Source organism: Anabas testudineus, chromosome 10 (genome assembly GCF_900324465.2).
Source record: "Anabas testudineus chromosome 10, fAnaTes1.2, whole genome shotgun sequence".
Classification (NCBI taxonomy): domain Eukaryota; kingdom Metazoa; phylum Chordata; class Actinopteri; order Anabantiformes; family Anabantidae; genus Anabas; species Anabas testudineus.
In genome coordinates, this window is record NC_046619.1 from 18830791 (window position 1) to 18848946 (window position 18156).

General features: G+C 40.0%; 1 protein-coding gene across 1 annotated transcript; it reads left to right on the forward strand.

Moving 5' to 3' along the window:
- Nucleotides 1-660: 660 nt before the first annotated feature.
- pitx2 (paired-like homeodomain 2) lies at nt 661-3372 on the forward strand. The gene is made up of 3 exons (XM_026358022.1): nt 661-999; nt 1436-1635; nt 2574-3372. Exons 1-3 carry the CDS (start codon nt 816-818, stop codon nt 3129-3131), a joined length of 942 nt encoding a protein of 313 aa, XP_026213807.1. The 5' UTR covers nt 661-815; the 3' UTR covers nt 3132-3372.
- Nucleotides 3373-18156: the final 14784 nt, after the last annotated feature.

The window sequence follows — 18156 nt, forward strand, 5'->3', positions numbered from 1 at the left end:
CGGCCTTGCTGTGTTTGATATTCACTGTGCATTTTGTGTCTTTGTACTTTGAATACAATCCTCTGAGTGACTCGCTTTATCCACACTGAGTCCCTGAGTAAACTGCAGAGACAGAGCCTGCGAGCACACGGCTCAGCCTGGGTATCAATAGAACTGCATCGTTTTACTGGGCCACTGGACCCATCTCATAAAATGAGGCCAAACTTGTTATTTTTCATTTTTATTTGGTCTTGGGCTGCTGCGCAACGGCACCTCGGAGCGCCGCGGGTACACCGTGCGTCCCATCTCTCTTTACATGCTTTTATTTGGAAGAGGAAAATAAGTGCCTGCCCCGGCGTAAACACATTGGCAGACATGTCTCGTTTTTGCAAGCTCCGGTTGGTTGGACACACCGTCATATCCACATGGATGTGCCTGTCAGAGAGAACATGGGCGGGCGCAACATGGTGACGTGGAGGACTGGAGAGAGGCGCAGTTGGATATGCAGTGCGCAGGCAACAGCTGAAATGAACAGAGAGCGGTGTAGAGTGTGTATGCCTCTGGATCTAATATCACCTACCTGTCCTTGTCACTCTGATAGTCTGCCGAGATAGCTGCTGTTTACCACCGATGCTATGGCAACACTCAATGGCCTATTTTGAAGCATTTTTTAGTTTATACAGAAAAAGGGTTTCATCTCAAACGCAAGAGGAACCGCGCAGCTGTGCGTTTTTTGGAGAGCTGAACACATTCCGCAGTCGGACTTTCCGTTTAACCTTCCTGTACTAAAGGGGACTTAATCTGCTGTTGACAGCCAGTTGTGCGATCATCCACCGATGAACTCTATGAGGGATCCTTTAAACATAGATCATCACCACCTAACAGGGAATAAACTTGCCTCCACGCACCACTCGGCTCTGGCAATGGCCTCTAGTTTGCAGCCGCTGCAGCGGTCTGTGGACTCTAAACATCGGTTAGAGGTGCACACGGTGTCGGACACGTCCAGTCCGGAGTCTGTCGGTAAGAATCGTCCGAGGGGGCAGATGTGTTCAGCAAGGCGCCACAGATGTCATCTTGATATCAAACAAAAGATGGCTCCCACTAGAGGGATTTTATATGCATGTACATGGCCGATTACAGCTGTCATTATACACCAAGATAATTAGTTCAGACACTTTCCAGTGTGTGGTGTTGAAATGAAAAGCTTCACTATTATTTAAATGAAAGATGTCTCGTCTCTAATAAATTAGTCAAGCCTTTACTTTTACCCTCAGCATCACAAATCAAAAAAAGTGAAAGAAAAAGAACAACAAACAAATAACTGAATCTCCTGTAACTGCTTTTCATCAGTGCTCTCGGGATTAATGTTCGTCTATTTCTTAAGAATATTTCTGTCGCTGTAGCACACGGGCCTTAACCCGCTGACCCTGACTAACGGAACTTTTTCTCTTAACAGAAAAAGAGAAGATACAAAATAAAAACGACGACTCTTCAGATGACCCTTCAAAAAAGAAGAGGCAGCGGCGGCAGAGGACTCACTTCACCAGCCAGCAGCTGCAGGAACTAGAGGCCACTTTCCAGAGGAATCGTTATCCGGATATGAGCACAAGGGAGGAGATAGCAGTGTGGACCAACCTCACAGAGGCCCGGGTCAGAGTGAGTATTCCCCAGGGTGTAACCCAAAACATTTTGTGTGTACAATTTGGGGTAATTTGTGCCAATTGCCTGGTTAACCTATAAATATCGTATACTTTAAAATCATTACGCACAAACGCCAAACTTTACGCACGGCTGAAATTTCCTTGGAAATAATGCAGGACACAGTTTTTAGCCAAAAAACAAACAATCAGAATCTTGTTTAAATAAACTGCTGGTTCAAGCCCAATTTAATTAGACTGTATTTGTTTATCTAACGGACTAATATAATTACAAACCCCTGCATACTGCGCAAAAGAATTCGTTTTAGCACAAATTCATCTGTGATTCATAGGCACAAATAAAATTTTACAATAAATTTAAAAATGATTAAATGATAAAACGGGACACAAATACCTATTGTGTCATTTGCCTGTTAAATGTAACTACAGTAATTAAGGCTGTTAACTGTTTAGGCTTTTGACATCACTCGGTGACAGATACCAGTCGTGTTCGCCTGCTCGTGTGAAAGAGGTGCAAAGCTTGTATTTTGCGATTGTCGCCCTGGAGTTGTGTGATTAAAGTCAGCGTGTTTGTGGAAGCCTGCAGCGGAATACACATCCCCTGCACATTAAGACGGTGCATTGTCGGCCCGGTGTGTATTCTGTTCTTCTGATAAAGACGGACTGGTTCTGAGACAGACGGCGTTAAAGCGCAACTGTCTGCATGGGATGGTTGATCTTAGTTTTATGAACTCTTTGGATTCATGTGTTTTTTTAACTGTTAGAGAATAATAATTATTTTAACATTAAATATAGAACCTATTGCCAAAAGGTGGAGAGTTTGTCTGATGTTAAAATGCAGAATTTAGCCGCTGTAAAGAATAAGGACAGAGACTCCATGGGATTAAATGTTACCTCATTTTAATCTCCACCACTCTCTCGTTTCTTTTGCTCTAGGTTTGGTTCAAGAACCGACGAGCCAAGTGGAGGAAACGGGAAAGAAACCAACAAGCCGAGCTTTGCAAAAACGGCTTCGGCCCGCAGTTCAATGGACTCATGCAGCCCTACGACGACATGTATCCCAGCTACACGTACAACAACTGGGCCGCCAAGGGCCTCACGTCGGCCTCCCTATCCACTAAAAGCTTCCCCTTCTTTAACTCCATGAATGTCAACCCCTTGTCCTCGCAGACTATGTTCTCGCCGCCCAACTCGATATCTTCCATGACTTCCAGCATGGTGCCATCTGCGGTCACCGGCGTGCCGGGCTCCAGCCTCAACAGCCTCAATAACTTGAACAACCTCAGTAACCCGTCTCTCAACTCGGGGGTGCCCACACCTGCGTGTCCCTACGCGCCTCCGACCCCTCCTTATGTGTACAGGGACACTTGCAACTCCAGCCTGGCCAGCCTGAGACTGAAAGCCAAGCAGCACTCGAGTTTTGGATACGCCAGCGTGCAGAATCCGGCCACTAATCTGAGCGCTTGCCAATACGCCGTGGACAGACCAGTCTAATACCTACATGCACTGCAAAAAACAACCACCAGAGCAAGTCATTAGAGGCCAGCAGTGACGCTTAAATAGTTCTTTTTCCCTAAAGGAAGTGAAGGTGGCGGTGAGATAATTCTACTTTTTTCAGGATTTTTGTTTTTAGGTCAACTGGCATTTTCTTGATATTAGCTGGATTGTGCTTTTTCCTATTCTGTCTTTTCCCTCAGTAAACTGCCACATGCTCAGTCCCCACACCTATGAATAAACTCGTGAAATGTTCCCATCGCAACCTGTTGATGCGTTCGTTCTCATTGTTATTATTATTTTATTTTTAGGAGAATGTGATTTTGAGAGTGATTCCAGGGCCTGCTGGCTTGTTGTGGTGGTGGTTTTCTGCAGTGTGTGGTTATTCACAAACAGCCGGCCACAGGAACAAGAGACTACTACAACTACTTTATCATTTTTTTCCAAAAGGGCACTCGAAGACTGAACCACTGAAACAAGCTCCACTCCAGGTTGGAGTGAAACTGAAACGGACGCTTTTAGGTTTCCCCCCCCTCTGATGAGTCCGGGCCTCCTTCACGCTGCGACACGCTCAAAGACACGGGCCTGGTTCATTTCTAACAGCTCTTCACGAGAGATCTCTGGTGGATTTTGGACGTTAATTGTTGACTGAAAAGGTTGTAAATATATTTGAATTATCATCTCCTGTTTGTCGAGGCGAATGTGCTATAACCCTCCAGTTCTCTCCAGGTTCAATTTATCAACGCATGTGGAAAAAAAAAAACCCTAAAGAGGAATCATGTTTTGCTTGCAAACAAAAGGGAATGTACATACTAAAACGCACCAGTTGTGTGTTTCTAACATATTATAAATTTATTATTAATGTCTGTGTGAATATCGATTTAGAATAGCAATTCTGGATTTAAAAAAAAAAAAAAAGAATCATCAAAAATGTTCCAGCGACAAATGATTTGGTTTTTTGCTCTGTGTAAACTATTTGGTACCGAATTATGTTTTTTTTTTTTCAACATCCAAAAAAACTATTGTGTTTTATTTAATGGAAGTAAATATATTGTTCAAAAAGATTCTGCTGGAGGACTTTTATTGAATCTTTGTTTTAGTAGTGTGTTAGTGGAGTGCAGAGGAACGACAGTGTGTCTATAGCCTTTCGATTATGTGAGGTGCTTGTGCGTCTAATCTATAGAGGAAAACAATGGGCCGCTCCAATACACATAGAGGCGAGATGCTCCGTCAGATTAACTGCTGAATACATGTCTGCCTGCTCAGCCAAGGGCCCCGGCTGGTCACTGGTGCTTGAAATAACACTGGAATCAACAAACAGGAGTTGGACCACACAACAATGACAACAGTCCATTAGGGTTTGTTTTTTCTCCCTGTGTTTGAACTCAGAACAGATTCTCTGTAGTGGATTATTAGAAAACGAACCACAGTGCACAGTTTAAATCCACTATTCATTCAATTAAAATGTTTTACTCTTTATTTCCAGCTCTAAAATTGAACTTTTTCCTAAGTAGCTATGTGCGTTTGTTTAGAGGCTTGGTGCAGATTTCTAAACTAGCCTCGCTGCCTTTTTATTCCCTAAATCTAAATGTTTTTCAATGCAACCCACCTGACTGACGTGCATCTGTTTGTGTTGTAGTTTTCCTCTGTTAGTTCTATAGCGCAAAAATGCGTCAAAACAAAAAGAAAGAAAGCCACGATCCGGGGGAAACTATGATTCACAAGCTTGAGCAAACAAGCGCACTCAGAGGTATGTGGGCCGATGCTGAACTGGTGGAGGCGGGGGACGAGTGCAGCTTCATGGCTCCAGGCAGAGCCGAGACACCGGGGAGGAAACGCTGCAGCTCTCCCTGCAGAAAGAGCCAGAGAGATGTTCGGAGTCTGGTTTTGCAGGATGTCGACTGTGTGAGCTGTTTGTGTTTATACTACATAAACTAAATGACCTCAGCTTCATTACATTAAACTATACCATAATTAAAATGAACCATGATGCTGCAGTTTAAAAGAAAAAAAAAAAACAAATGTGGCCACTTGGTGAAGGAGCTGATTTAGGATCTGATGTCATGTTGGAGGAGGCCTCAGGTCGACTCTCAAGGGGGGATTATTATGAAGAGAAATAAATCACAGCAAGTCCAAATGTTGTTTTTACAAAAACTGTTAAATAACAAACACACGAGAAGCATTCTTCTCTCTTTTTACATCCATGAACACATCGGATTCTCCGAGCTGCAGCGCGCATCCAGCAGCTTGAACTCGTCACCCTCCAGAATTAGATTTCCCTCTAAAAGCTGCGGCCTCCTTTGTTGCACAAGTGTCACCTTTTGATGGAGTCGGTAACGCGGAGCAATAATCAGCTGACAGGGGATAAGCCTCGGCTGCTGCGGGGGCGAATATGCAAGTCTGTAACCTCAATACACATCCACACAATCAACACGTGAACAGTGGGTGACCTGAAGAGGAGAAGCTGCAGTGGGAAATGTGCATTTGGCTGAAACTCCCTCCAGGACTGCAGACGTTCCTACACGAGGTGAGTAGACTACTTATTCAAGTCTCACTGAAAACATCGAGTTGTGCATTTTAAACTTTTACAAACAGGCTTCTTCTTTTCTGCCACATGACTTCTATTCTGCTCACGTTTGATCTGAAATTAATATTCTAAATTCTGATGCTGCGGAGTCATTTATGCGTCAAACCAAACTCATTTAAAGTAGAATAACTGGATGCTTCCAAGTCGCAGCCGTGCGTAATGACATCTGAGAAACACCACCAACCTTCCTGAGCGTGTGCTTCATGTTCCAACAAAGATGTAACTCTCAATTTCCGTTTTTAGCAGATTTCTTTTTCTGCTCCTGCCTCATTTTTTTTTCGGACATCTAAAGCACACTAGCACATCTTGATGCGAGATTTGTTCCGCCAGCGTGATTAAAATAAAATCCAAATGTGAGGAAAGACGCGGAGCCGACAGAGCTTTCCACTGGGAATTCAAATAAAAAGCGAGCGAGTGCAAATATCCAAACATGTATCGTTACACCTCCAATCTAAATAATTAACAAGCTCTCAATATTCATGTAGCGACGGGTTTAGACGAGACCTGAGATGGTTCAGTGATACACTGCATGCCACATATCAGGAAGCATGAGTTCTAATTACGCACTAACGAGGCCCGGATTTCAACTAAAACAACAGTATTTATAGATAAAAGGATATTATTCTCCCTGAATTTTTATTTGCATCATTTGCATCACTCACACGCTTTAAAGATATTGTAAAAGTGATATGAACCCGTCTATGTTGGTTGCACGTCTGTAAAACATAAATACATCTGTGCATGAACTGTGCAAATCAGTTATTTTCAACCACATGTTGAGAACAAACCAGCATTTTGTTTAAATATCTATGTGAGTGTGTGCTATCTTGTGTTGAAGGGGCTGCAGGGTTAGGAGTTTTAAGGTAATGAACTTTTTCAGAGTATTCAGGATGATCAATACTTATTATAGAGTCAGGTTTAAACACAGCATGAGGAGGAAGAGTGAGACAAACAGCTTTTAAAACAAAAAAAAAAAACATTATGTTGACTTGAAAAGGTCATTTTCAGATTGTTAAAGCCCAGTTTGTCCCCATAACATAGATTTTTATTGTCCCAGGAATCTGTTTTCTGTCCATGTCTGACATCAAAACCTTTCCCGTGGCCCCACAGGTATTTTCATGTATATGTGCACAGCAAGGTGTTTTATTTTATTATTATATGCATTTCAAAAGAATTATAGGACACTGGCTACACAGGCCACCTACAAACACACAGCTGCTCTTTTTTATTTTGCTCATCAGTGCAGTGGTCAAGCAGCAGACAGGACTGCTGTGTGTCTGGGGGAGGTGGGCAGCTGAGGGGTTGGAGGTTTGGCTCTGGACCAATAGTGGCCGAACGGCTTCAGCTAAAGGTCACATGTGTGACCTCACACATTCTCACCGTCAACTAAGGCCCGAGAAGAAGTTCTCTATAACAAGATGCATGACTGCACATCGCAGAAGAACCCTGAATAACATTTTCTTCCCAATCTGCTCCGTTTCTTAAACAGAATGATTCAAGATCAAGAGCTAAAACAAATGTGTCCCATGTTAAACACGTCCCTATCTGCTCACACGTGTCTCATTGCTGGTGTCTTCTGCATGTAATTTAGGTGTACATCTGCATCTTGTGTGTGAATGTGTGCATGTAAGTTGTGCATCAGCCCCTCACTCAGTGGGAGCTTAGTGCTGTTTGAGGCCAGGCAGTTGGCCAGAGCGTGTGAAAGTAGATAACCAGGGCGAATTTCGTGACACACGCACTTCCTGCTCTCTGAAGTTCTATTAAAGAAGGATGAAAACAAAAACATACATCTGAGATGTTTTCTCTCCAAATCAATTTCTGCACATTAAGCATGCTGAAAAGATCAGTAGCACGGCTCTGGTGAAGCCTGAAACAGGGGAGGAGAAAAATGATCCATCAGGAGAGACTCAGGAATCTGACAGGAGAAGAGTAACTTATATTAGTTCGAAAACTTTAGGAACCTGTGCGGTAGTGTTTAGGTCTGAAGCCTGTGTAGAAACCTTGGAATGAAAAACTGAACCTTTAGCACCAGCCTTCACAGAGGTCACACTGCGTCTCAGTATAAATTTGAAGCACATGAATAAATGAACACGTTAAAAAAAGGCATTAAATGTTCCATAAAGCTGCTCCTTGAGCTCTTTGACTGTCTGTGGGCATCAGAGACTCCTCTGGATGAATATGTCGTTCAATTGGAATTATTCAGCATTAAGTCCAAGTAAAGTCAACCCAGTAATCCTGTATTACGCCCCGTGTCATTATCACCATTGTCTATATGAAATCGGACTATAATATGTGTGGGAAATACAGAAAATACATTTAAAAACACGCTGTTTGCAGGCACACAAGCTACACAGTCTTACTCATGGGTCTGTGTTAACCTGACAAGTCTAAAGCTGCTAACATTTTACCCTTATCTGAAGCATCATGTTCAGACACCTTCAGTTTACACAGTCTGCCCCAGATGGCATCTCTCAGCCCTGTTTTCTTTAGCCTGTCATCTACTGTAACGTCTTAATTGACGTTTACCTCTGCTCGCTGCTGTCAGCCACCCGGAGTCTGTGGCTGATGAGCAGCCTGCCAGAATAGTTTCTCAGGCTCCAGCTTCACATAGAAAATTACACCTGAGCGCTTCTGTTTGTTTTAGCACTTTTTTTTTTTTTTGCTTCATTTACAATTTTCCCTTCACACGGAGGGAGAATTAGAAGCTGTTGTGGAAATTGTCAAAGTATCTATTGTCTGCCGTCATGCTCTCATCGGCTCATGTGAGTCTATTGGCCTGAGTGAAATCTCACTAGCTTATCTCAAAGATCGGATAACAGCTCATTTTGCTATTGCAGAAGCAAACAGTGGAACGTTCTCCAATTGAATCTCAACTGCATGTTTTAAGACTTCCTGAATTGTTCTCTCAGAATTAGATATTTCACTTAAAACATTTCTTTAATCAGTCTTATCTGGTTCCCTCCATTATGTCAAATCATGTGAAATATACAACTAATATGAGGAATACAGACGTTTTATATGCACCACAGTTATAAGTGTGAGTTTTTTGTAGGGGAAGCCTCACTTGTAGAGTCCATGCCTCTTAAAAGTGTATGTGTAAGCATTTACCACACAGGTGTTCTCAACCTTATGACCTGCAGCAAAGCTGAAACATGTTATAAAACATAAATATCGAAATGTTAAAAGTAGTCCATTTGCAATGCACATCATCATATGCAGTGCTACAGTTTATTTTATGTTGCAGCATTTTCACTAAAAGGACGTTGGACTTCACAGTCTCTCCAAGCACACGGCTCAACCTTAGCCGTCGTCTCTCTGGGCAGCCAAATATTTATGCATCATTATCCATTCCCATATGCCCTAATGTGCTGCATGTGACAAGCTGAAGAAACATGAGGTCTCTTCAGTCGCTGCAGAACAAAGAATCATCACTTTTAAAATGTGAGAACGTGGAGTTTTACACTATGCACACAGATCTGGTGACACAAGTTGCAATAATATGGAGCAATAAAGCAGCATTTATTTATTAAACTGTACACGTTCTCATACACATGAAACAAATAACTGCCAACACAGTGCCTTTGTATTTAATCAGTGTCAGAGGGAGCTGAGTGACGTCTCCAAACATGGTTGAATTACAGTGAGGGAGAAATCAAACCCTGCCGATTCATAAACAACTGTTTGTGTTTTTAGTTTTATTTTTTAGATGAAAACAGACTATTTCTCACACAGATAAAAGCTGTAACTCACATGTTCGATTGCACATGGCCTGAGATCAACAAGCTTTTGGTCCGTTCCTTCCAGAGCCTGTTGCTGTTTGTGACCACGCTGCCAGCAGCAGCTTGTGGTTAGAGGGACCAGCCTTGAGCCTACATCGACAGACTGTCATCGAGGAAAACATAGCCGCTCTGCCGGCTAAGTCACTGTAAGTCACTCTCACGTTGGCTGAAGTGTTAAATGTTTACTCCTAGTAAAAATATTTCTTTGGCTTGCTCTCTTATTAAAGCCAGATGTTGCAGAAGTTCCAGTTTTCCCTGTAAATTCAGCAGTGTGTGTGTTTTTTTATTTAAACTTTCATTTCTGGTATTCACTTTTCCATTTCTACACAAACCCAACAGTCTCCACTTGTGCACAGGTTCTGTTGATCAGCAGCCGTTCGAGACGACTAGCTAATATACACAGATAGATGAAAAGTCACTATTGTTTAAGGTTATAACATAAATGTTGATGATTTCACAGGTCTCCCTGTGTTATTATTGTGTTGTTTCCTTCTTGGCACATCAATGTTTTATTTAATTATAATTAATATATATATATATATATATTCCAATTATTCTGTCATTATGTTATTATTCCATTGCAGTCCCTCTTTAATATTATATTCACATGTAATTTATCCTAAATGTTTTTATTATTCTATTCAAATATGGTCATATTCATCAAACATTTACACTTTTCCCTTTATTCATATGATTAAAGAACAATAATCTTAAAACTACTATTCATTTACAAAGTGATGCTCTTATAAAACCAAATGTATAGGAAATACTTCACAGTGTGTTTCTTATAAGAGCAGTAATAAGTGAAATAAACAGTGAAGTCACTTAAAAAGAAAGTGAACACCCCACCTGGTTTCCTCTACCTTATGACTCCACTCATCCGCCTCTGCCAGCCTCCAGCATTTCCAACCCAACAACAACAGACGGTGTGAGGAGTGACTTATTGGATTGGATCCCACCCAGCAGTGACTTATACGCTCAACCTATATGTCACAGATGGTAGGATTTCAGTGTGGTTGATATAGGAAATTCACTGAGGAGTATTGATCTTTCTAAGATCTGCTCTCTCTGCCTGATCTCCACAGGCTGCAGAGACCTATATGCTGTAGCACAGTAATGATCCAGCCTATAGTCAGTTGATGGCATTTCAGGGCCTGGTTAGTCTCTTCAAGGGAAATAAAGTGGAGGAAGTGATGCACGTTACGCTTCCAAATACTTTTGAATTCAATGAAGCACAACCGGGCACTAGAAACCCTGTCTAAACAGAATGAAGAGTATTACCTACAGCAACCCAAACAGTAGCGACCAAAAAGCCAAGGAAACTCACTGTTGACTCACTGTTTGCTTGCCAACCGATCTCTGAGTGGATTAAGTTCAAAACCACAACAGTAATAATCAGTTTGCGTCAAAGATGTCTCCAAAATGAAAAACAATAACACTGCAGATCTCTCCTTGAAGATGAAGTTACAAATGACCTCTGTTGGACCTTTTAGTGTATTTTATGAACAGGCGTTCTGCAACACGGCTAATACACTATTTCACATCAAAGCACCAGAGCCTTCGTGCACTGTTTAGTGAAAATATGACGTCCTGTTGTATAGTCCCTATGCTGTATAGATGATAAACTTCAATTTTAAGTGTTTCCCGGTTGTCTAATTATTGCAATTGAAGTTTCAAAGTGAATCCTATCATTATTAAACCGTGTGTTGTATTACTGGCATATTTTCTTTGTAATAAATAACATAACTCATGTGTTTATTTCTTTTTAACACTTGAAAAACCTCCTACTTTGTCCTAGTTTTGCTTTGATTTTCTACTGTTAATCTAAGATCTACTGTTAAATTGCACAAGCAGCTTGATGGAACAAGTGCATAACGCCTATCAGTCCTCTCATTCTGTGTTTCTCTGTCTCTGTGTGTTTCTATCAGACGGTTTTAATCTCTGGTAAGACAGTCACGTCCAGATTTGTCATCTGTGGTGTAGACTCTGGTGAAAAGCGACCTGCCAACCGTGCCTCCAGTCTCCACTGCTCTCCTTCATTACCACGCACGGTGGGAGAGCACACGGTGTGGTAATCCCTCCTGGAAGGCGTCACCATATACTGTCATTAATGAAACGGAAGCCCCCACCACACACACACACACATAAACCACACACACACACACACACTGTCTGCATGTACAAACCTATGGCCGTGATTGACAGAGGAATGAATGGTTGCAGCAGCAGCACCTAGTAGACTGCAGCTAAAGGTTTATATCTCTCTGCAGGAGATGTTACGGTGGCTCAGATTGATCCTCTGTAGTCAGCTGTCGGCATGGACTGCTCTTATTTGTTGTTATTGATGTCATTTATACAGTACGTGTTGCACTGCTGTGATGTCTAATGCTGTTTGCTGTCCTCTGCTCAGCATCACCCAAAAAGATTTTTCTATACAGATCATATGAGGATCTCACTCTCTATACTTTGTGCATTTATAAAGTGTTCAACAGCAGTGTTGAGAAACTTTTCTGTTCATTTAATGTTAATCACCTCGTCACGTGTATCCAATTTAGACTTAACCTGTGGGTTTTACTGTGTGTGTGTAGTTGTATATTTGATTAAACTATATTAGTTGTAACTTACAATAGGGAGTTTTTTTATTATTTTTAAATGGATCGCTCTGGCTGGTTACGATTATGTGGCATAGAATAAAATTTCCTTATTGAACCACTATAAAAAAGAGTTCCCTTATATTATAAAAAGAAAAACCTACAAACACACTCAGCGTCTTAATCTTAGATTTTGTGTCATTTGCTCAATTAAAGTTAATATTTTTTATTTTATTTGTTTACTATTGGCTGATGACGATGAAGATTTTATACTAATGAAGTATAAATCGGAGTGATCACAGTTAATTTATTATTACTAACTAAGTAACTTTACTCAATATACTTGTATCTTTGAGGTATATGTACCTCACTGGAGTTTTTCCACTTTGTCACTCCAACTCCAACTACAATGCAGAGTTAAATACTGTACTTTAACTCTGCTACTTTACTCTGTTAATTTACAGCTTTAGTTACTTGATTCTTAAAACAATAACGACTAATTAAATTATGACTTATTAATTGCTAGAAATTCTTATTAATGTTAAACATTTTACATAATTTTTGCCTTTGAGAATCTGTCAAAGATTAAATTCAGTTGCTCAGTTTTCTTAGTAGAGCATGCACTTAGTACTTTTACTTGAGTAAAGAATTTGAAGTGGTCCTTCTGCCAGTACAGGTTTATATTTTAAGTACTAAATGTTTGTATTAATGTCACCTTTAATTAATTGTGTCAGTTATGCGGGAGATCACATCAGCCAGCAGAGGGCGCCAAAGATAATTGATAACTGTTACCAATTTAAAAATCTGCATTTTATTTAAATGTATGCATTATTATTTATTTTGAAATATATTATTGTCACATAATCACTAATAATGCTGCGTGCTGCGACAAACAATACATGATAATGCTGATATGTGTAATTTAATAACTATTAACTCTAATCCACAGTATGTGAGTCAGTGTTCACAAAATGTTTCAGGACTTACACATTAAACTATGTGAACGTATTTCTCATTGGATTATTAGTTTTTACTATCCTGACATCATGGTAATTAAACATAAATCTCACCAATCACACCATAAAAAACTCGAGTAGTCTGATTTGTCTGATTTCACAGAGAAAGAGAAAACTGCAGCTCACTCTTTGCCTTTGACGTGACACCAGCACTGTATCCTCCTCAATTTATGAGGTATCATGACAGGTAATGAAGCGGAAAGGTCAGGGGGGGTGGGTGTTTTTATCCACTCTAAACCAATAGGTCAGATTTCCACTTTCCACACCACAAGTCTGTGACTGCAGCTGGTGCCCTTTTGGTTAAAACAATACATTCAGCTCAGTCACTCATACATCACATCACCAATTCTCCATCTTATTGTCAATGTCGCACAGACAGCTGGGAGATATTACAGAATAGATTTACCGCAAGGGTTGATCCACAGCCTCAGATGATATAAATGGCGTGTAATGTAAGCCATACATTATGAATCCAATTTGTTTAGGTCACATCAGGCATTTTGAGTGCAAAATAGATCTGCTGGGCTGAAATCCACACTGACACCACTAGATGGCACCATGCTAGTAAAAATGAAGCCTATCAGTCCATTTAGTGAAGTTTCAATGAGTGAATAAAGAAAACTGTACAGTATGATACTACTATCAAACTTATAACCCTTATTATTATTACATTTTGAAAAGAATGCAAAGCTAAATACAGTATAATCAGACTATTATAACAACATGATATAGACTTAACAGAGTAATATGGTCCCTATCGTTCTGTATGTTCATGCTTATGTTCAAATCTTAAACACTGTAAAGTGGCTTGAGATGACGTCTGTTGTGATTTGGAGCTATATAAACTAAATTGAACTAAATTGGTTCAGTAACAAATGGTCCCTTTGATTGACGTCTTATGTGGCTGTAACAAGACACAGGATATGTTTAACTTCCACGCTGTTGGGAGTACGTAGACCACAGGAAACACAAATGTGGTGAGTCTGAACCTTTGTGAAGCTAACTTTAATGTGAAGTGTTATTGTTAGAGTTAGATATTGTTAAGGTGGTGTTGCTCATATGTTCATGTTACTTTGTCCTGTTTGTATACAGTGGCCAGAAAAAGTATGTGAACCATTGGAATTAATAAGGTGCTTCCTGCAGCTATGGATCAGACCGGCACGTCATGGCACATGTGTCCATGTAACCCTTTCCAGCTTTATGTAAATCAACTATTCTTAATCTAGATGAAAGATCAGAATTTTTAAATACTTTTGACTTAGATGAAGATCAGATCACATTTTATCACACATTAATGCAGAAAACCTACAAAATACTAAAAGGTTCACATACTTTTTCTTGCCAAAGTATATAAGATGTGGGATAGGGTGCACTGGACTACATCAGATCCACAGATCTGTGTTTTAACTTTAATCATCAAGCCACGATTATACAGCTGTATCTAGAAACAATTTTAAATATGATTCGTCTGTCTTTGTGGTTAAATATATTATTTATGTAAAAATTACATCATTTAATGTTGTTATCATCTTCTACTGAGATGAAATGAAAGGAGAAAATGCTCGTACATGTCACACAACTGCAACTTAATCTGTCATAGTGAGCGCCCCTCAGTGCATCCAGATGGCGGAGAAAATGTGTTAAGGACAGATGTGATTCTGCCTGAAGGTCACAGTGTATTTAAAGCACATAAAGTAAAACAGTAGGGACAAGTTGTTCTGTAGTTAGGAGGTGCTGAATCCACAAAGGCACAGGCCGAGGATATGAGGCAGAAACATATGTCATATTGATGTATGATTCTAGATGGGAGGTAGTCATGGGAAAGCAGTTTTCTTCCCACCAACACACAACGTTAACAGAGAAAATCCACACCTCTAATTGCACTTTCACACAGATAAGCAATTTATAGCACAATGGTTATTTCATGGTCACTGGTTATCTGGTGCGATTACAGTGTCTGGCATGTTGTCTCCCATATATTTTTTAAAGTCCACAACAATTTGTTTTGCAGTGATATGATGCTGTTTTCACACTACGCTGGACTCAGCTAAGGTTAAGGCATCCTAATGCAATATTTTATACACAGTAGGTTATTATGGGAAAGGTGAAACAGAGAACACAATAGTCATTGTGTTTTTAAAAACTTGGAAGACACAAGGCCTCTAGATGCCTGACATGCTTGCCAATCTGTGAACCTGCTACACAGGTTCACTTACAAACTCCAAAACATAATAGATATGCAGCTAAGCACTATAAAAACTCAAACAGATGCATACAGCCCATGTATTTAAACCCAACAACACTTCAGATTCATTAGCATATGCAACCTCAGTGTCAGATGCTCTGCTGGGCGAGAGGTTGCACCTTCCAGTTCTTTAGCAGAATCACACTCAACAGAGCTGAGAAATCATAATGTAATGACTTAATGATTAAATCCAAAAGCAGGCTACAAAGGTTAAAAAAAGAAAAAGAGTGAGATGGTGCAAGAACAGGCAGTTTGGTCAGCTCAGGTGGAACACGTCTATTAATGTGAATTACAGAGCTGATGTCTCACTGTGCACAGAATAAACCAAGCAGTCCAGAATATGTGAATGTCAGGTTGGGGTGTGTATTTAGGCCAACAGCTGATAGCATGGAAGTCAGCAAACAGGAAAAACATCTGTTAGCAAACCAAAACAATTCCTTCCTCCGAGGTCGTTTTCAAACAACATTAGGACAATTAAGAAGCAGCTTTGGCTTAAAATGACAAAGCAGCAGCAGCAGCAGCGATAACATTAACAGTTCAAATGGCCACCTTACTGCAGGAGGGTGTGAGTTAGAGCAGGAGAAGAATGTCACGTGTAACAGCATGTGAGCTCCTGTTTGAAGTCAATGAAAGTTTGTTTAAGGCATTGGAAAATTCACAATAGAAGACATTGTGAACAAGGAGTGTGCCTCGCTTGTGTTTGTCTGTGTTTTTTTAAATCATATTTATTTCTCATTTATGTTACCTTAAAATATATGACTACTGCATTTCAATGAATTTTACTACAACTTATCATCACAACTTCTTTGCAAATTCTGAATGAACTAAAAGTAAATGTTTATGTTTATTAAATTTCCCTTCAATTCTCAGCTTTTTCCAATCACTATATGGCCTATGGTTAATTATTGGTCAATATTTGCTGCATGGATGGACAATGCAGACATATAACCCAGATTCTGTAAAAAAAAACAAAACAAAACATTTTGATATTCTTAGTGAGGACCCCACCAACGTCTACAATACAGCAGATCATCTTTAAAATGAAAGCAGTTCAATAATCCTGTGCCCTACTGATGCTAAATATGCTGTATTAAACATACTTAGGAAAGTGCCACCACCCCAGTTTTGTTAGAACATTCATTGTGTGGATGGTAGACCTGGATGGAGGGAGTTCAGGGTCAGGGCTCTGAACTTGATGCGGGCAGCTACAGGATCTGATGAGTGGTGTAATGTGTGCTACATGCTACAGTTCGTGCCCATTCACCTTTCTGTCTCAGACTCAGTAGAGAGTAACGTGATCAGTACGTGTTTTAATAAACCTCAAGTTCACACATTCAAATAAAAAATAACCCTCAAAGTCTATGAAGAGGTAGTGGTTTAGTGTGTTACCTTCATTCTGCTGAAAGCATTATTGTGCAGTGAACTCTATGTGTCTGTGGATTTGCTTATCTTGGAAACAGGTGAAAGTTCAATCATTCGTGTCAAGAGGGCTCACTCCACCTGTTTACCTTTTCGCCAGATGAAGAAATAGCTCCCACCTACATTGTTTCATATACCAGTCATTCCAACCGTCTTTCATAACGTTGGGAAACCGCTCATGATTGTGCAACAAAGTGGCCCCACAGATGCTTCTGCTGAACTGATTGGGTGATAGAGAGCAGGCTAGTGTACATCTTCATGATGGACAAGGTGGGTAATGACAGTTCACAGTTTAATGACACTGAAATGATGAAAACAAGTCAAATAAAGATAGTCTGGTTTTTTCAGGTGAAGACAAAATCTGTTCTTTGGGTTGTCCTACATTGACATTTTCATCACATTAACTATTGAAAACCAATTGTCGTGTCATACCTCTTGGGTAAAAATGCATTTGAAGATACAGTGTTGTTCAAGCTTAAAGAGTGATTGTTCTAAAACCATTCTACCATGGTAGTTTCAGACTGAAAGATCTTCTATGCATAGAATGGCCTATACATACATCTCCTACTTTGAATTCCTACTTTACGGTGATGACTTACTGCTTAGTTAAATTACGTGAATGAAAGTGACACAGGTCTGACAAATGACTAGGAATCTTGTTCCACTATCTTAACTATCAGTTAAGAAGGAGTGCAGTAAAGATAAATCCTAATCAGTGTTTGGCGTTCTTTACCTTTACTTACAGTTTTTAAGACACATGGCAGAGAGGTTGATGCTTTGCCACAGTTTCTGTCTCTTCCTAAAATGCCTGTCTGACTCCATGATGAAGAGATAAGGGCTCTGATGTATGACTCTTTATTGTTGTCACTGAAGATAAAATAGCTCGTCATCTTTGACTGAGGTTGTTATCATGCTACAGAATGAACGTGGGACTGATCAGATTGACCCTGAAGGTGTGTGATGGATAACAATCTATCCAATCTATCCATCTAAATACCTGAAATACTCACAATTTTTGCACAGTACTGAGCTGAGCCGCTGAGATATATGTGATTTGTCCAGTGGTGGAAGGTAACTACATACATCCACCTTTTTATTGTACTTAAGTACATTTTTGAAGCATTTATACATTGCTTCGATATTTAAATTCTCAATAAATTGACATCATACAATATTCCAGGCCTACTGTAGTTTCTTAGTACTAGCATCTAAGTATTAATAAAACAAAACATGCAGACACAAGACTTGAGTCCAAGTATGAAATTCACAAACCTTTTAGCAGCATGTGAAGTTATAAATTCAAATTAATCCTGTATTATTTATTTCAAAACAAATGATCACAAAAACATCACATAAGGTCAATGAAATAGAGTAATAAAGAGTTTAGT